The 18,451-nt window shown below is 35.7% G+C and overlaps 1 protein-coding gene across 12 annotated transcripts in view; it reads left to right on the plus strand.

Annotated features, from left to right (window-relative positions):
- Positions 1 to 18,451, plus strand: part of MYCBP2 (MYC binding protein 2) — a 238,289-nt gene that overhangs the window by 80,826 nt on the left and 139,012 nt on the right. For all 12 annotated transcript variants that reach the window (XM_060191609.1, XM_060191610.1, XM_060191613.1 and 9 more), the window contains 2 exons: positions 685 to 766; positions 11,580 to 11,697. In XM_060191609.1, the coding sequence (XP_060047592.1) occupies positions 685 to 766; positions 11,580 to 11,697 (200 nt within the window). The remainder of the gene's footprint in view (positions 1 to 684; positions 767 to 11,579; positions 11,698 to 18,451) is intronic.

The raw sequence follows: 18,451 nt of genomic DNA on the forward strand, positions 1-18,451 counted from the left end.
TAGAGATCTGTGATTTTTACATTCTGGTCTTATAATTCATTATGACCTAATGAGAAATGTGTATCAACACATTTTTTAAATTTTCTGAAAATGGAATAAATTATTTGGCAAATATTACCTTTTGGATTAGGCACAGTTTCTACTATTCATCCTTTATAAAGTTTTGAATGATTAAAACATTATTTGATGCTAAATATTTTCCTTCATTTGATATAACATTGAAAGGTATTAAACTTCTAACATTTTATTGATGTTGTGTATCAGTAAAACAGCTCCTAGTGGCCACTTTCTTATTCTTCTCAAAGGAGGGTGTTAGAAAGACAGAAAGGGAGAGAGAGAAAAAGAAGAGAGAAAATACAGTCTCTCTATTGCTTGTGAAACTTCCCTCCAAGGTCCTAGAGTATGTGCTCTACTAGGTGAACCACCTCACCTGCTGCCCCCCTGAGTTGAGCCAGTGTTTCATGCACTATTAGGTATAATGTTAAAATATCAATTTTTATCTCCTACAAACCATTTTACAAAATTAAAATGTTTATTTTTCACTAAATTAAAGTTTTTCCTTCTACTGCCTGTTTTTAATGGCTCTATAGAATTTAAATAATGAAATTACACTGCTTTTCTTATGAGTGTAATAGAAAAATGAAATGCATATAGTGAAAAAATAAAACTGTATTTTGGTTCCAGTGGTTTTAATGGAAAATGGAGATGTCTATACATTTGGATATGGGCAGCATGGGCAGCTAGGACATGGAGATGTCAATTCCAGGTACTCTTTAAGTTTTTGCTAAGATACTGTTTTATTTTTTCTTCTGTATTCTACACCTGAAATGACATTTATGGCACTGTTTATATAAATTGCAGTCAGACTTGACTTTGGTTTTGTGGTTGAAGGCTTTTATGGGGATGGATCATTTTATATTTTCAGAAGGGAAATAATATCTTCATTTTATACATTTAATGTTTAAAAGTGGTTATATAATATGATAATCAAATCCTACTATATGGTTAGCAGTTTTTAAAAATCTGCCCAAGGCTGTAGAAAAAACAATGAATTGCCTTTACTTGTCAGAAAAGACGGTGCATAATTTTGCCCAATTAAATTTAAACATCAATTCCATCCATTGATGTTCTTTAAATTCTGTTTGACCTAGTGTTAACATGACATTATTAAAGCTTTTCAATAATTTCAGGTAAAACCTAATAGTCTCTCAAGAAAATTTTTTGACTTATCCAGACTAGTGAAGAACTTATTGTGATAGAGACTCATAGATACTTCCTAATGTTTATTTCTACTTTGTTCATTTGGTTATAGAGTTCTAGTTGTTAATATGACCCTTTAGCTAAAAATTTCATTTTCTTGTCTTTATGTCAGCATGATATAGCCATGTAAGCTAAAGTGTTATGTGCCACTTTGGAATAAGGCTATTATAGGGGTACAGGTAGTAGCATTGTATTTCCTTTCTCCCATTCCAGTTTGTTACTTGGAATCCGTGTAGGGTGGCCAGAAATATAAAGAAAGTCATAAAAGTGATTACAAATTAGAGAGCATGTATTGAGATGGCACAAGCTATAAGTTAGAGATAACCTGAAGGAAATAGGGTTATCAATAGCTAGCAGACAGAGAGGATCCTTAAGAAAGGAGATAGATCGTTTAGAATTAGAAGGGCTGGACGAGGTGAAGGAGTAAAGAGGATGTTCTTGGCTGTAGTTTGACAGAGTAGAACAATGATGTGTGGGCCATGTATGATCAAAGAAGATGGACTTCTGTTAACTTCTGAGTAAATGAACCAACTGGTTTGAGAGCAAGGAAATGGGCTGCATACAGGGTTCTTTGTGAAGCAGGGAGGCTTACAGAGGACACATTTCCTAGTGGTCGTTTTCCCTCCATGCTTAATCTCAAGTAGAGGGAGAAAAGGTCATGCTATCAGACTCCCATTTTTAATAGGAGGTCCTACACCATGCTCAACCATAGCCTCACAATTTCCTTACAGTTTATTACTTTGGTTTTCTTTATAATATCTGATTCCATATCCTGTTTAATAGATTGAGTTCAGGTTTTCCAAGAGGATGCTGACAGGACTTGATATACAAATGATTTATTGAGGGAAAATTAAAATATGAATGAAGAAGAGCAAGAATTGACATGGAGATATTTTAGATAGTATGTAGGTCCAACCTTTGTAAAAAGAGAAAGAGAATGGAGTAAGAAAAGTCATGATTATAGTGTAGCCAGGCCACTAGTGGTGTCCTCAAAGTTTGCCTTAGTAGAGTCCCAAATTTGACTGAATGGTCCAGCATCAGTGCCTTTACCATCTATGCTCAATCACAGGCTGATAACATCCCCGGAAAGAAATTCTCTCTGCGGTGGGGGAAGAGACCATAATGGTTATGCAAAAGACTTACATGTCTGAGGCTTAATCCCCCATGCCACCATAAACCAGAGTTGAGCAGTGCTCTGGTTTGAGAAAAACAAAAACAAACAAACAAAAAAAAAAGGTTTTTTGGGCAGGGGAGATATCACAGTTTTTATACAAACTGACTCATGCATCAGACTCTGAGGTCCAAAATTTAATCTTCAGTAACACCATAAACCAGAGCTGAGCAGTGCTCTGGTGGAAGGAAGGAAGGAAGGAAGGAAGGAAGGAAGGAAGGAAGGAAGGAAGGAAGGAAGGGAAGGAGGGAGGGAGGAAAAGGAAGGAGTGAAGGGGAAGGAAGAGACAAAGGGGGGGGGGAGAAAAAAGAGGGAAGGAAGGAGGAAAGAAAGAGAAAGAAAGGTATAGCACTTGATGCTGACAGCTAACTGCTTCCATTAACAGTGCTGTGGTGGAAGGGAGGGAGGAAGGAAGGAAAGAAAGAAGGGAGGGAGGACATCTAATACTGACAGCTAACTGCTTCCAACAGCTGGTTGTCTTGAAGATGATGGTGACATAAATTTGTGACTGTCCTATCTTTGGAACCAAGGCTGGAGAGTGTAGGGCAGCTTCAAGCTAAACTTGCCAAAGAATCCTTTTTTTTTTCTTTTTGATTTTCACTTATTCTTCTTTGTATTCCAAAGATAACTGCCAGAGTCAACTGGACTTACAGTATTTCTTATTCATATAAAGTGAAATATGTTCGACTTTCTGCTGTATTTTGAAACCACTTTATTATTGTGGGAGGGCTAGAATTGTGTCATTTACATGGGAAAGGACAATGATCAATTCCTAATCCTGGATGCACGTAAGAATTACTTGAGGGGGAGCAGGGTGGATGGAGCACAGTGGCATTGTGGATAGTATCTCAGAGGTTCTCCCAGTTCTGATGTGATGTAGAATTGAGACCCACTATCTGTATTTAGAGGATAGGATCAGATCTGTTTACAACAAACAAAAATGCAGATGAACCAAAGTGTTCTTGCTTATTTTGATGAGTGCTATATAATGATCAGAAGAGTTGATTGAGGTATCATTGAGTTGAACTTCTCACTAAAAATAAAAGTGCAACCTGTGATGTTATATAAACACTTACTTAGTTTTTATAATATATAGTGATTAGAACACCTGGTTTATTCTGACTTATAATGCTTTAGGGGATTAAACCTGGGACCTCAGGGGCTTTAGGCATGTAAATCCTGTGTCCCAGCACATTGAGACATCTCCCTGGCACCACCTGCAGTTGACAGTATTGTCAAGATGTTTGTAAAACTCAGCCTTAATGACAGATAATGAACTAACATACTTGGCAAACAATCTTTAGGAAAAATTATTGGGTTGTTGGAAAATTCATAACACATTTCCATAGAAAAGTATAGAAAAACTTGCCATGAGTTTTTCAATAGAATATTGGTTATTACAGAATATCAGTGACTTTTAGGGTTGGCCAATATCTTTTTCTTTTTTTTTCCCTTTTGATGATAGAGACTGAAGGGAGTGGGGAGAAAAAGAGAGGCAGAGACAGAAACACAGCACCAAAACTTCCTTCAAAATTTGTCACATATATGGAATAGATTTGCCAACTTTTTATTCTGTTTCTCATTAAAGATTCATGACAGAAAGAGGTTTATTTTTAGTGTTGTCTTTATCACTGTTATTGTTGTTTAGTTGGTGATTCTTTTATAAATCATAAGCTGGGAAAGGTATTTTACAGTTAGACATGATAGGACATTAATTAGGTGTGTAATTGAGGGGGCAATTTTTTTTAAAGTAGATTTTGTTGGGGTCTGGGCAGTAGCGCCGAGGGTTAATAAGCACACATGGCGCAGTGCACAAAGACCTGCTTAAGGATCCCGGTTTGAGCCCCTGGCTCCCCACCTGCAGGGGGTTCACTTCACAGGGGGTAAAGCAGGTCTACAGGTGTCTGTCTTTCTCTCCCCCTTTCTATCTTCCCCTCCTCTCTCCATTTCTCTCTGCCCTATCCAACAACAACAAGCCCCAGCAATAACCCTGGAGGCAAAAAAAAAAAAAAAAGAGTAGATTTTGTCGTTAGCGAAAAAATAAAATAACTTGAATGTCATTCCACAGAAAATAACTGGCGAATTTTCAGTCCTGTCTGAGTGGAAGGTGATAGTAAAATTCATAATAAAATAAAATCTTAGCTTTTGAGTGACTGTGTAATATGATGGAATAGCATATATCTAAAATCCTACTTTGCCACTGTTAGATGTAATGGCTATTGAAAGAGGTGTACATGCCAGCTTTTAAAATGAACAAATTATGTAGTAACATTGTCTCATGGTCCTAATTATACCAGTGAGCATTCATTCTTTGATTTGCAGTGCCTTGCTCAGGTAACAGTACAGCTGTGATGCTGAACATTGTGTATCTTGAATTTATTGTTTTCACAGTATATGATAACTTTAAATGTTGGAAATGAAATGTTTCTCAAGATTAAACTCTAGTGGGATTTGCTTTAACTGCCCAATATTGTTCTTTTTTAATAAGTAAATTTCATTCCAACTACTGTTAAATTAGTTGCAACTAAAAGGCAGATTCCCAGTGGTAAAGGGAGAGCTAACCTGCCACAATAATGTCTATATACAAAACCTGGTGGATTAAACAAAAATGAACAGAATTCACTTTTTTAGTTACCCTGTTAAATATAGCTACCTGGTTTTTCTGGATCTCTTTGTGACAGGAAGGTGTGATTCAAGAACTGTTACTCAGTTGTGAAGGGATTTGACGATCTATATGAAAAAGTAGTTCTATATAGCATAGCTTTCCTATTCTTTATCCTTCTGGGAGTATGGACCCAGGGTCATTATGGGATGCAGAAGGTGGAAGGTCTGGCTTCTGTAATTGCTTCCCCATTGAACTTGGGCATTGACAGGTTGATCCGTACTCCCAGTCTGTCTCTTTCCCTAGTGGGGTGGGTCTGTGGGGAAGCGGGGCCCAAGATACATTGGTGGGGTCATCTGCCCAGGGAAGACTGGTTGGCATCATGCTAGCATCTGGAACCTGGTAGCTGAAAAAAGTTTAAATATACCTCGAATAAATCCCTCTTTCCATTGTTACCTGTCATTTCTATCAAGAACAACACGATAGACGCCTTTGTGGACCCCCATAGGACCTTGCACTCAACTTGGATCAACAATGGTAGAGAATGTTCCATCCTCCAAAGGGAGGATGGACAACACTCTATGCTACATCTGAAGAAGATGGGTCTATATTTGGGCAGCATCTAATGTTCCTACTCATGACCACAGAATGTGAGCTCAGATTTAGAGGGATGCAGAGGGTCACATAGGCTCCTAAGCTGATTATGGGCTCCATATCACCTCAAATCGATGGGGTTTACAGTCAACAACATTTATACCCCTTCCCCATATTTAGGGAGCTACTTTCTTCCCTGATCCAGTTTTCTGGTCCTTCTTCCAGCCATGACATCATCTCCCCAGACAATAGCTTGGATCCACTGGCATATCAGATGTCAGGCTCAGGGGCAGAAAGAAAAAGGAAAAACAACAACAACAACAAACAAACCCTAGTATAACCACAGGCGCTTTGGAATTCAACTTAAATATGCCTACTAGCTATCTATAAAATGGAGGACCCCCCCCCAACCTCTTTATCTTCACTATTCCAGCACTTAGGTCCATGATTGGTCAACAACTTGTTTGGCTTTGTATGTTAACTCTCTTGTCAACCACAAGGTTCCAGATGCTAGCATGATGCCAACCAGACTTCCTGGACAGACAACCCCACCAATGTGTCCTGGAGCTCGGCTTCCACAGAGCCCTTCCCTACTAGGGAAAGAGAGAGACAGGCCTGGAGTATGGATCATCCTGTCAACGCCCATGTTCAGCGGGGAAGCAATTACAGAAGCATCCCACAATGACCTTGGGTCCATACTTCCAGAGGGATAAAAAATAGGAAAGCTATCAGGGGGAGGGGATGGGATACAGAGTTCTGGTGGTGGGAATAAAATTAAAAATAAAAATAATTACCCCAAGGCTACCATTAAGGTGTCTTATGAGAAAATGTTTATCAGCTGCTATCTTCTGTTCTTTATTTGGCACAAATAAAGTCTAGTGAATAGAAAAAAAGAAAGTTAACATATAAAGCCAAATAGGTTGTTGACTAATAATGAACCTAAAGGCTGAAATAGTTCAGATGAAGAGTTGGGGAGTTAGCTGTAATTTTAACAGTGTCAAAAAATCTGAGGATTTTACACATTTACTTATGACATTAACTTACCTGAATTCCAGTTTCTTCTACCTTTTTCTTCTTTTTCTTTTATTCTCTCTCTCGTTCACGTCTCTTTTTATTTTTATAGAGACAAATTGGTAGGGAATGGGGTAGGAGAGGAGAGAGAACTTACCATTTCCAATAAACTTAAACTTAGATGTTAAGAAAGAGAATGTATAGTTTAGATGCTGTTATTCTACTTTTTCCAACCAAATTGTCTTTGCATCTCTCTCTCCCTCTCCCTCTCCCTCTCCCTTCCCCTGTCTCTCCCTCACCTGTGTGTGTATGTGTGTGTGTGTGTGTGTGTGTGTGCGCGTGCGCGTTCACATGTGTGCTTATGAGTTACATATGATTCATTATTCAACTTTTTCATTTTTTTTTTATTTTGGATATAGAAATGTAGATGCAAAAAGAGAGGGAGAGACACCATAGCACTGCTCTGCCTTGGGGCTTTCCATGGTGTGGTGATGTTTCCATGTGGTGTCAGGGTTCTGGGTTTTGCCCATGGTTAGGGGTCCACCTCACAAGGTGAGCTTTCTCCCAGCCAGGCTCAATTTTAATAATTCTTTTATTTATTTATTTTTCTTTTTTTGGAACTGGAGCTTCATGCATGCAGGATGTCACTTCTCAAGGTCATGTTTTTATTATACAGGAGGAGGGAAGCTAGAAGGAGGAGAGAGGGAGAGAGAATAAGATATTACTGCACTGAAATGTACTCTTTTGCCATAGTGTCTCTTATCTGGTGAGTTATACCCACTCCCATTTTAAAGCTATTTCTGAGTTTCATTTTTTTCTTGTTATACTACTCTCCTTTTGTATCAACATGCTATACAATTATAATTCTGGAATGATTTAGACAAGGTTCAAAGTTTTAGTTTGACTTTTAGGAAGTATTAACTGTAATTTCCTAAGCCTTTATTTAAATATGTCATAAGGTTGTTAACATATATGAAGTATCTTCCATGTGCAATGTGTGCGCATGCACACGCACACAGGCACACACTTTTCTGGTCTTCCCATTTTCTCCTAAATATTCATAAATACCAACAAATCATCATGGGAGGTATTCAGATTCTATATTAGATGATCTCCCAACTCTTGGGAAAATCTTTTAGGCTCTTTAGGACTTAAAATTATTTTAATAATCAGTGACAGACTTCATCTGAAATGCTTTATGGACTGAAGACAAGCAAACAATAGGAATTTCCCCTTTAATTCTTTGAATTGAAGTGGACCTTTCTGTGAGAATACTCACCACAAAGCTTTTTAAATGGTAATTTTTTTTATTTATTTATTAGAACTTTTTGTACCTCACAGTTGAGATTTCACTTATTTTTTACTTCTGTTCCTAACCATATTACTCCGTTCTGTTTTCCCCTTTTATGAACTAACTTCCTAGCTACAACTTGCATTCTTTTAAAATTTAGTATCTGGATTAGTCCTTCAGATCCAGTTTCAAAACTACCACTCCCCCCCCTCCCCGCCCATAATCTTCAAATTCTCTGCTCATCCATTTCCTCCTTCTCCATTTAGAACCTTTGTTCTACGTATTGTTCTATGTAGACGATTATATGGTATTCTGTGCGTATTCTTTCCCTATTTTTGGCTGGGGGCATTTGTTTTTTTGTTGCTGAGTCTGGTGAGTTCTTAATATATTTTGGTTATTAACTTTTTGATGTATGGCATGTAAAAATCTTTTTCAGTATGAGAGCGGTCTCTTTTGGTGGTGGTTTCTTTTGCTAGGTAGCAGCTTTTTAATTAGTAGTTTTTAATTTTTTAATTAGTAGTTCCCTTGGCTTGTTTTATTTTTATTTTGGTTTTTTATCTTTATTGCAGTTAGATTTGAGTCATAGAAGATCTCTATCATTTTTAAAAATTTTATTTTATTGCCACTAGGGTTATCACTTGGGCTTGAATCCACCACTGCTGGTGGTCTTTTTGTCTTTTTTCCCCCCCATTTTATTGGATAGAAAAAGAGACATCTGCAGACCTACAGACTTGTGAAACTTCTCCTTTGCAGGTAGGAAGAGGGGGCATAAACCTGGATTCTTATGCATGGTAATGCATGCACTTAACTGAGTGCACCAGTGCTCAGTCCCCAGAAGATCTCTGTCTTAAGTAAATCCTCTCTTTGCACTTAACTACTATGTGTGTTTCACTTGGTGTGCTACTGCCCTTCCCCATTTACTATTCTTAAAGAAACTTTTCCAAAGATTCTCATCATACAACATTCTTTATCTTATATCATAGGTGTTGTGAGTTTTTCCTTTACCCATACCAAGTGTTAGAAGTTTGAGTTATGACCTTTTTTTTTCTTTTTTAGTTGTCTTCCTAGATCTTAATCATTCTTATAAATCAAGTGAATGTCAGTATCACCTGCTTTGTTGCTATCCTTGGCCCATACCAAACATTTTGCCAAGTCTAGCCTTATCCTTTATAAATTCGTTTATTCTTTTTTAACTTCTAGTTCTAGTTTAAACCTTCATCATAATTCTTGAGGTTATTGTAAAATTTTCTTAGCTGTGTTTCTAGATGCTAGTCTCACCCCATTACAATTTATGTATTGTTTTGCCACTAATTTCAGTGAGACAGTTCTTTGTTTTTAAGTGTTATAAAACAAAACATTTAACCTTTGAGGACAAATAAAAACAAGATCATACATGTTTGACATTGTAATATGTCACATAGTCATCATATCTCAAGTTAACTTTTTGCCTTTGCTCAAATACAGTGGTATTATTTTATAGTAATAATTAACTAGATTGCATTTGGGTACGTGCAGACCATAAAAAAAACTCAAACTGGACATTTCTTATTTAAATACACTTATGAAGTGCTTTAATAGTACTGAAATGAACTGCTATAACTAAACTAGTGAGAGAAAATAAGTTCTAATTAAATTCATAAGGACCTTTTTCTAGTTTAGTTTTATGTCAGTATGCTTCTTGAAAAACAAACTTTCAAATATTGACTTCTATTGTCTACTAATATAATAAATACTAATAAAATTGCTAGAGTCAGGCTGTGGTGCATCTGGTTGAATGTACATGTCTATGTGCGAGGACCTGGGTTCAAGGCCCTGGTCCCCACCTGTAGGGGAGCTTCATGAGAGGTGAAGCTGTGCTGCAGGTTTCTCTCTCTCTTTCCTTCTCTCCCTATCTCTTCTTCTCAGCTTCTCTTTCTTTAGCCAGTAATTAAATTAATAAAATAATTAATGAAATATTTTAAAATAAAAAAGTAAGTGTTGCTCTTCTATTTTGAACATAGTTTTAAATTTGATTTCCAGAAATTATATACTACTTAAGTAACTTGTAAGCAATCAGAACCCACTTTCAAAATTTTGTTTCTCTATATGCTCCAAGTTCCCATTTCCCATGACCTTAAGAATTTTAGAGGACCAACCTGCCCAAATTAACCAACCTGCCCAAGTTTTTATACACCAGCAGAGTTTGGGACTCCTGGAGAATGTTACAGACAATTTAATCTGCTCTTAGTTACCAAAACAGAATTTTCAATCTTTCCTTGGGAAAAGTTTTAGGAGACCTGCTAAATCAGCTTTTAACAATCAAAATAGTATTAATAGGACCAAAAGTTCTCATTCTATAGGAGTGTTAAGAAAAAATATTTCATACAATAGCTTTCTAAGTCCCTGGAGGAAAATATTTGCCTTGATGGATTATGCTAATTCACTGGAAATTCATCTTTTTAACTTGTTCTTTTTTTTTAAATTCATTTTCATTATATTCATAATGTATAAAAATAAATTTAATGGGAGTCGGGCGGTACGCAGCGGGTTAAACACAGGTGGCGCAAAGCGCAAGGGCCTCCTTAAGGATCCAGGTTCCAGCCCCAGGCTCCCCACCTGCAGGGGAGTCACTTCACAGGCAGTGAAGTAGGTCTGCAGGTGTCTGTCTTTCTCTCCCCTTCTCTGTCTTCCCCTCCTCTCTCCAGTTCTCTCTGTCCTATCCAACAACAATGACATCAGTAACAACAACAATAACTACAACGGCAACAGAAGGGAATAAATAAATAAATGTAAAAAAATAAATTTTATGTAGTCTCTTAAAATTGGAAGAATCATAATTGCACTTTCTTAGTAGTGCTCTCTTATTTGTGGTTTATTTTATATTGATTACCATACTCACAGATGAATACTAAAATAGCAAATGGTAAATAACATAATTTAAAAGTTATCATTTATCATAGTAAGATTTATTACTACTAAGTGCTAGACATTGATGCAAACATTTTCATATGAATTTATTCATTGCTCCTATATAGAAGCACTTTTGGCTACTTGCAGAATTTTTTGTTTTGTTTTGTATCCTCCATGGTATACAAGAGAAAACTGAAATATACAAATGCTAAGTAACTTGTTCAGAGTCATTGTCCTGAAGTTACTTGGTGAAGCCAGGATATACCTGTGGAGCTTGAGCTTTTTTGTTATGGGTGAATGTAGTGCCTCTTATGGCATCATATTCTGATTCATTATTTTCTATGCTAAAATATGAAACAAGATAGAAAAGAGGACATAAAATTAATAGTCTCATATAAGTTTTGGATTTAATTCCCATTAAAGTATTACATAATTTTTATTTTATCCAATAAGTTATTTTAGAACTTGCCAATTTGTCATTCAATGAAAAAAAGTCAGAAAAATTAAGATCGTTTCTGTAATTAGGGTATTAAATTCAATAACTATTTTAAATATTCTGAATCTCATTAACTGTCTTTTTCATCTTTGTGTAGATGTAGGCAAGCATGTAGTACCTAAATATATATGTGCTTACTAAATACTCTTATATTCTAATTAGTAGCTTTTGTTTCTCCTATTCCTTATGTGTTGATTACTTGTTTTATAGTTTCACTTGGTTCTTTTAAAAATTGACTTGACTTTTTTTTTTTTTTTAAACCTAGGGGATGTCCCACTCATGTTCAAGCATTACCAGGCCCTAGCACACAAGTTACTGCAGGTAGCAATCACACCGCAGTGCTTTTAATGGATGGACAGGTCTTCACATTTGGAAGTTTTTCTGTAAGAATATTTTAAAAACATTAATAATATTGTATTCTACCATTGCCTTAACATTTATCTGTGTTAGGTATTTTTTCTGGCTTCAGTGACATTCTTGCATTATAATTATTGCATATTTACATTCCTTGTATATAATCCTAGTAAGCATAATACTACAGTGGTATTATTTGAAATATTTAGAACTTACTAAATTTAACATATATGGGGGCCAGGCAGTGGTGCACCTGGTTAAGCACACACACATTACGATGTGCAAGGACACAGGTTCAAGCCCCTGGTCCCCACCTGCAGGAGAAAAGCTTCATGAGTGGTGAAGCAGGGCTGCAGGTGACTCTGTTTTTCTCCTTCTCTATCTCCCTCTTCTCTTCTCAATTTCTCTCTGTCTCTATGCAAAAATAAGCAAAGATAACTTTTTAAAATAGTATTTTAAAAATGTAACATATATGCTATAAATAGATATCTTTATTCCATGCCATAGTGGTTTAAACATTCAGTAGAATTAATCTTGTCATTCAAAATCTTATTTCCCAATAAACTTATAAAGATTCTTAACATATAAGATTAATTTGTTTAGGACTTTGAACAAATTCTAATTTTCTTACTAGGTTTGTTTAAAAATAAAGTCTCTGCACTCTCTTCTAGGCTTCTCTTTTTTCCTGTTTTGCCCTCTTTTTCTTTTTGTTCAAGGCTTGGAAAAAATGAAAATGTTTTTTTCGAGTTCTGTATGGTTTGGCCAGAGTAGAGATGAAGGAAAAGCTTCATAAAACTGTACTAGTAAGCTGGTGCCATATCTGACGAGATTGGGCGTGTTCAGGGTGGTATGGCCATAGACATCTGGTGACATATCTGAAATAGTACCTGTAGTGTAAGTTCTGGGACATACTGTGAAACTCTTGGATTTTTATAAAATATAAATGTGAACTTAGAAATATTTTTTATTTGGAAATGATATTAAGTTTATAGAAAGATTGCAAAAGTTAACAATGTTATATACAGGACCCCTATACTTTTGAAGGACATTCATTCATCTATTGCTAAAGTTAGGTCTGTTTGATTTGAGATTTATACTCATGTATTATTCATTTTGATTATCTTTAAATGTGCATATAAGCCATAAATGTGTATATAGACCATGTTATCGAAAATTCTTTAAGAATAATATACATGGGGAGTCAGGCACTAGCGCAGCCGGGTTAAGCGCACGTGGCGCAAAGCGCAAGGTCCAGTGTAAGGATCCAACAACAAGAACAACAATAATAACTACAACGATAAAACAACGATGGCAACAAAAGGGAATAAATAAATAAATATTTAAAAAAGAATTATATACATGAACTTTGCCTCTTTACTGCTAAGTATCTGTTTGTATTTCTTTAATCATTTTTTACTATTCCCATCACCAGTGGTCTTTGCCCCCATTCCCACCACTGTAGATAACCACTATAGTTCTCCCAGTCTTGAAAATGGGTTGATACTTTTTTTCCACATTTGTATATTCAGTTGTCTTATCTTCTGCATATGAGTGAAGCCATTCTGTAGTTGTCCTTCATCTCCTTACTTGCTTCATTGAGAACAATCTTCTCCAATTCTATCCACTTTATCCCAAAGGATACAATATCATCCCTTTTTATTGCCTCATAATATTCTGTTGAGTATATGTCCCATAAGTTTTTTATCTAGTCATCTGTTGAAGGGCATTTTGGTTGTTTCTGGGTTTTTGAGATTGTGAATAAAAGCCACTGTAAACATAGGTGTGCATAAATCCCTTTGAATCAGTGTTATTATATGTTCTGGATATATGCCTAGCAGTGGAATTGCTGGCTCGTAAGACATTTCCATTTGTATTTGTTTAAGGATTCTCCATACTGTTCTCCATTGTGGTTGTTCCAGTTTACATTCCTACCAGCAATGTAGTAGAGTTCCTCTCTCTCCACATCCTCTCCAACACTGTCTTCCCTTGTTTTATTGATGGTGCCCATTCTCACAAGTGTGACGTGGATTCTCATTGTGATTTTAATTTGCATTTATCTGATGATGAGCAAGTTGGAACATTTCTGAATATATCTGGGTGCCATGTGTATCTCTTTAGAGAACTGTCTATTCATATCTTCTATCATTAGTTTGTATGTTTTCACTTGATCCGATACTTATATTTAAAATTTCCCTCTCTAATCTAGAATCAGTCATTACATTTGCCATTCATATTTCTTTAATCTGTATCATTTCTGTACTCTTTTGCCTCCTGTGATGGTTTTGCAAAAGCCAATTTTTTAAAAAGAAAATGTTTCTCTTGTTTTTCTAATATTTACTTTCTGATTATTCATTTCAGATGTAAACAGTGTGTTTCCTGTTGAGGGTATTTGGAAACATAAAATGTCCTCTTGCTCTCATTGGTTATACAAATTTTGACTACTCATAAAATATTATATTTGTTTTGGGCCAGGCAGTGGTGCACCAGGTTGAGCACTTGCATATCCACATATTAGGTCCCTGTAGAACCCCCGATCTCAGCTCTCCACCTGCAGGGGTTGGGGGGCTTTTCAAGAGTGGTGAAGCAGGTCTGCAGGTATTTCTCTTCCTCTCTTGTTATCTTTCCTTCCTTCCCCCCACCCACTGTTTTATTTATTTAATAATGATCGACAAGACCACAGGATAAGAGGGGTACAATTCCGCACAATTCCTACCACCAGTGTTTCTTTCATATCTCATCCCCTCCATTGGAAGCTTTCCTTTCCTTTTTTTTTTTTTTTGCCTCCAGGGTTGTTGCCGTATTGCTAGGGCTAGGTACCTACACTGTGAATCCACTGCTCATGTGGCTTTTATTTATTTATTATTTATTTATTTTTTGATAAGACAGAGAAATTGAGAGAGGAGGGGAAGATAGAGAGAGAAAGATACCTGCAGACCTGCTTCACCTCTTGTGAATCTTCCCCCTGCAAGTGGGGAACCCATCCCCTTCCTTCTTAATTTCTCTCTCCTATCAAATAAAATAGAAATAAATTTAAAAAGGGAAAAATGGCCCTAGGAGCTTTAGATTCATAGTGCTGGTCCCAAGGTCCAGTGGTAACTGTAGTGGCAAGGAAAAAAAAAAGAAATAAATTCTCTGATTTCATTACTTCAGAGAAGTAAACTTAAACTAATAAGCAAATCATGGGTTGTCTGATAACATAATTGAAAATATTTTATTTATTTTATGTGTTAATGGGACAGATACAAAGAAAAAGATGATAGAGACTAGAGCACTGCTCAGCTCTGCTTAATGGTGGTGATAGGGATTGAACCTGAGACCTCAGAGCCTCAGTCTTAAAGGTTTTTTGCATAACTACCATGCTATCTTCCCAGCCCTTTATAAGACAATTTTGAGATACCTGCCTCTTATCAAAATTCCTCTCTAGATTTGACATTCATTATTGCTATTGACTGTGCCTGTCCTTACTATAATGTCCTTGCCTAGTGATGATTTTCAAGCTTAAGAACTTATATTTAACAGTTGACTTTTTGTGTTTTGCTGTAAACAAAAGTTCTCCATTTTCATTTGTTTGGTAAATCTATCTTAGTATTGAAAATGAATTTTCTTCATTACTGTCCTTAACTGTTTGAGTGCTTCAATAATAACACTGGATTAGTAGGAGACTCTTCTAGCTACTCCTATTTTCTTGAGATTGTCCATTAATTCACTTTTTTAAAGACTTTGTCTCTTAAAGGTTGATACACACACACACACACACACACACACACACACACACAGAGTTTATGTTGCTGTCTCTTAATTTCAGTCCATTCCCATAAGATTCTTTCTTTGTTCCATTGCCTGTTTATGTCACTTCTTCCTCTAAAATACCTTTACATATGTTTTTGATTACATTCTATAAAAAAGTAAAGTCACTGAAAATATTTAAGATTTGTCGTACTTTCTCTTGCCGCTTCTCACTTGTAGTCTACTCCATGACCAAAAATAAATCGTCAGATACTATGTTCTTTGTTGCTTGATCCTTCCTCTCCAGCCCCTATCTGTGGAATTATGTCATTCCTTTGAAACTGAATTACTGACATATGCTCATTTCTTTGTACTTGTTTCTAAGTACTTCTTCTCCCACATCCTTTGATGTAATTTATCTTTTTTTCAATATTTAAAGCATCAACATGTATTTGAAGGTTTGTTATAAGAAGAGTAATATCTATCAAATGTCATTTCCTCCCTTGTTCTCATATTCTTGCTTTTGTTCACCTTTCACTCTACTCTTGTAAGTGATGAACTTTATTGTCTCCTAGCTTATTTTTGTTTCTTTTTGTAAACAAGTACACACTAGATTGATATGAGTGTGTACCTATGTTTACATATATATGTGTATACACACATATGTATATACATACACATATCCATACACATATACTAGATGTGTAATTATTACCCTTATTTATTTCCTAAAAGGGCATTTTTATACACACACACACACATATATATGTTTGGTTTCTTTACTTCAGCTTCTAAAAATTTGTTCGATATCAGTTCATAGAGCTCTTCCTTCCTCTCTTTTCACTTCTGCTTGATACTTGATAGTATACATTGGCTGCAGTTTATCCAGTCAAATTCTTATGCTGGACAAACGTTTCTAGAATTAAGATAACTAGGTTGCAGATGAATGTCCATGTACTTTTGTGAGATATTCACAATCCTCCGCCTTTTTTTTTTTCCGTTTTCACCAGTGTGTATTTCTCCAGTCTTGTTAACAAAATGTGTTGTCATACTTTCTTAATTTGTGTCGAGTGATAGGCGAGAATTGGTCCTGCACAGCTTGAAGCCTTAATTCAAGCCTTTTACCCATCTTTAGTATATTTATATAAAGGCTGAAATGTTTTCTCTAGGGAATAATTTTCCAATGCTATTTGTTGTCCTCTGCTCTTATTCTTTAGTGTGTACTCTCCTATCATAACCATTATGCTGTCTTTGTGACCCCTCTTGCACATTTGCAAGGGTTGGTGGGTGATAAAACTTGTTGGAATTAGTTATAAGTAATTTAAGGGTCTCTTCCCTGAGACATCTGAAAGCTCTAGTTAGCTGGGCTGCTTTTCTTTACATTAGTTGATTGATAGTAACAGAATAGATATTTTAATGGTCAGCAAAGATATAATTAATTTCTTTCCCCCCAAATATACTTTACTTTGCTGAATGGCTACAATTTTATCCTTTTCTTTTTCTTTGTTGCTAGGGGTGGGGTGGGACGGGGTCGGGGGCTGGACTAGATAATGAAAGAATCTAAAAATAAACACTGATTCTTCTTGACCTCTCTGATCATGTGTTTCATATTTTTCCTTCCCATGATTCAGCCCAGTGATTAAAATTGACTTTGCAATTTTTTTTTTTCTTAACATGATGTTTGAGGAGTAATGCCACTTACTGGAAATTTAGTATTTTAGTAAAAATTTACCCAGGTTGTTTGCAATGTTCCAAACTTCCTTATTCCTTAAGATCACTCATTCCATTATTGAGATAAATTTAAATACTATTTGGGGGCATGGGGAAGTATCTTTGACTCTTCAGAGGTTCCTGAAAGGAGTTTAATATAGGCAGAGGGGGAGCTCACAATCCAAGGGTGGGTGTTTACCAATCTGCAATAAACATTATTATATTTGTTTACAGATACTAAATTAGTGGTGAGAAATGTGCTGTTTTTATTTTATTTTGTTAATTACTTTTACTAGAAGAGTGCTTGATTTTGGCCTGTGGTGGTGCTGGGAATTTAACTTGGGGTTTTTGGTGCCTCAGGCATGAAAGTCTGTCTGTGTAGCAATTACACAATTTTCCAGCCCTAAAATGGTGCTATTTTTAAATTAAACACTTGCTTAACTGCTTGTTGTTTTACATGCTTTTTAAATGAGTTAACAGCTATTTAATTGACATTATGCCATACAATTGTCTCTGCTATATATCTTGAAATATAAATGAATAACTTAATAACAAATGATTATATGAAAAGTACTTTTCTGATTGTGTTCACAGTTGTAGTATTTATTATTTTGGTCTTTGGACAAGCATTTTCATACTGAATTCAGTAATTATTTTATGTCTTACTCTCAGCTTAAAATACCAATGTTTTTTTCAAATGAATAGTTTTTAATACAACGTTTTAAACCTTATTATCTGTTGGTTGTATCGAGACAGAAAGGAATCAAAAAGAAAGCGAGAGGTAGTGAGGGATTGAGAGAGACAACTGCAGCACTACTTCACTACTTGCAAAGCTTCCGCCTGCAGGTGTGGGCCAGAGGTTTGAATTCTGGTCCTTGTGCATAATAATAGGTGCACCACTGCCAAGCCCCACTAATTTTTTAATATACTATATACTGATATTTTCATTTATATATAAGGGAATGTAGTTGTAGTACTTTAGGAATTTGTGTGGAGATTTATTTCAGCTTTGTTTTGATTATATACATTATGGCTTATGGAGGTGGAATTCTTTAGAATAATATAAATTTTATTTCTTACAAATTTTGGTGTCAATTTCATTTATAAGTAACCTAATATGATGAAGAGTAATGACTCAAAATGTATTTTTTATACATTTTGTACATTATGTACATTATACATTTATATTTTTATACATTTATTTATTGAATAAGATCAGTCAAGAGTACCACTCTGATTTATATGCCTACTGCTCTGGGTTGAACCATCATCTTCCATGTGCAACTTTTGTGTTCTACCTACTCTGTGTCTCTTCAACTTCTAGAACTCTTTAGTTTACTACCTAAT

This window comes from Erinaceus europaeus, chromosome 5 (assembly GCF_950295315.1).
Source record: "Erinaceus europaeus chromosome 5, mEriEur2.1, whole genome shotgun sequence".
NCBI lineage: Eukaryota > Metazoa > Chordata > Mammalia > Eulipotyphla > Erinaceidae > Erinaceus > Erinaceus europaeus.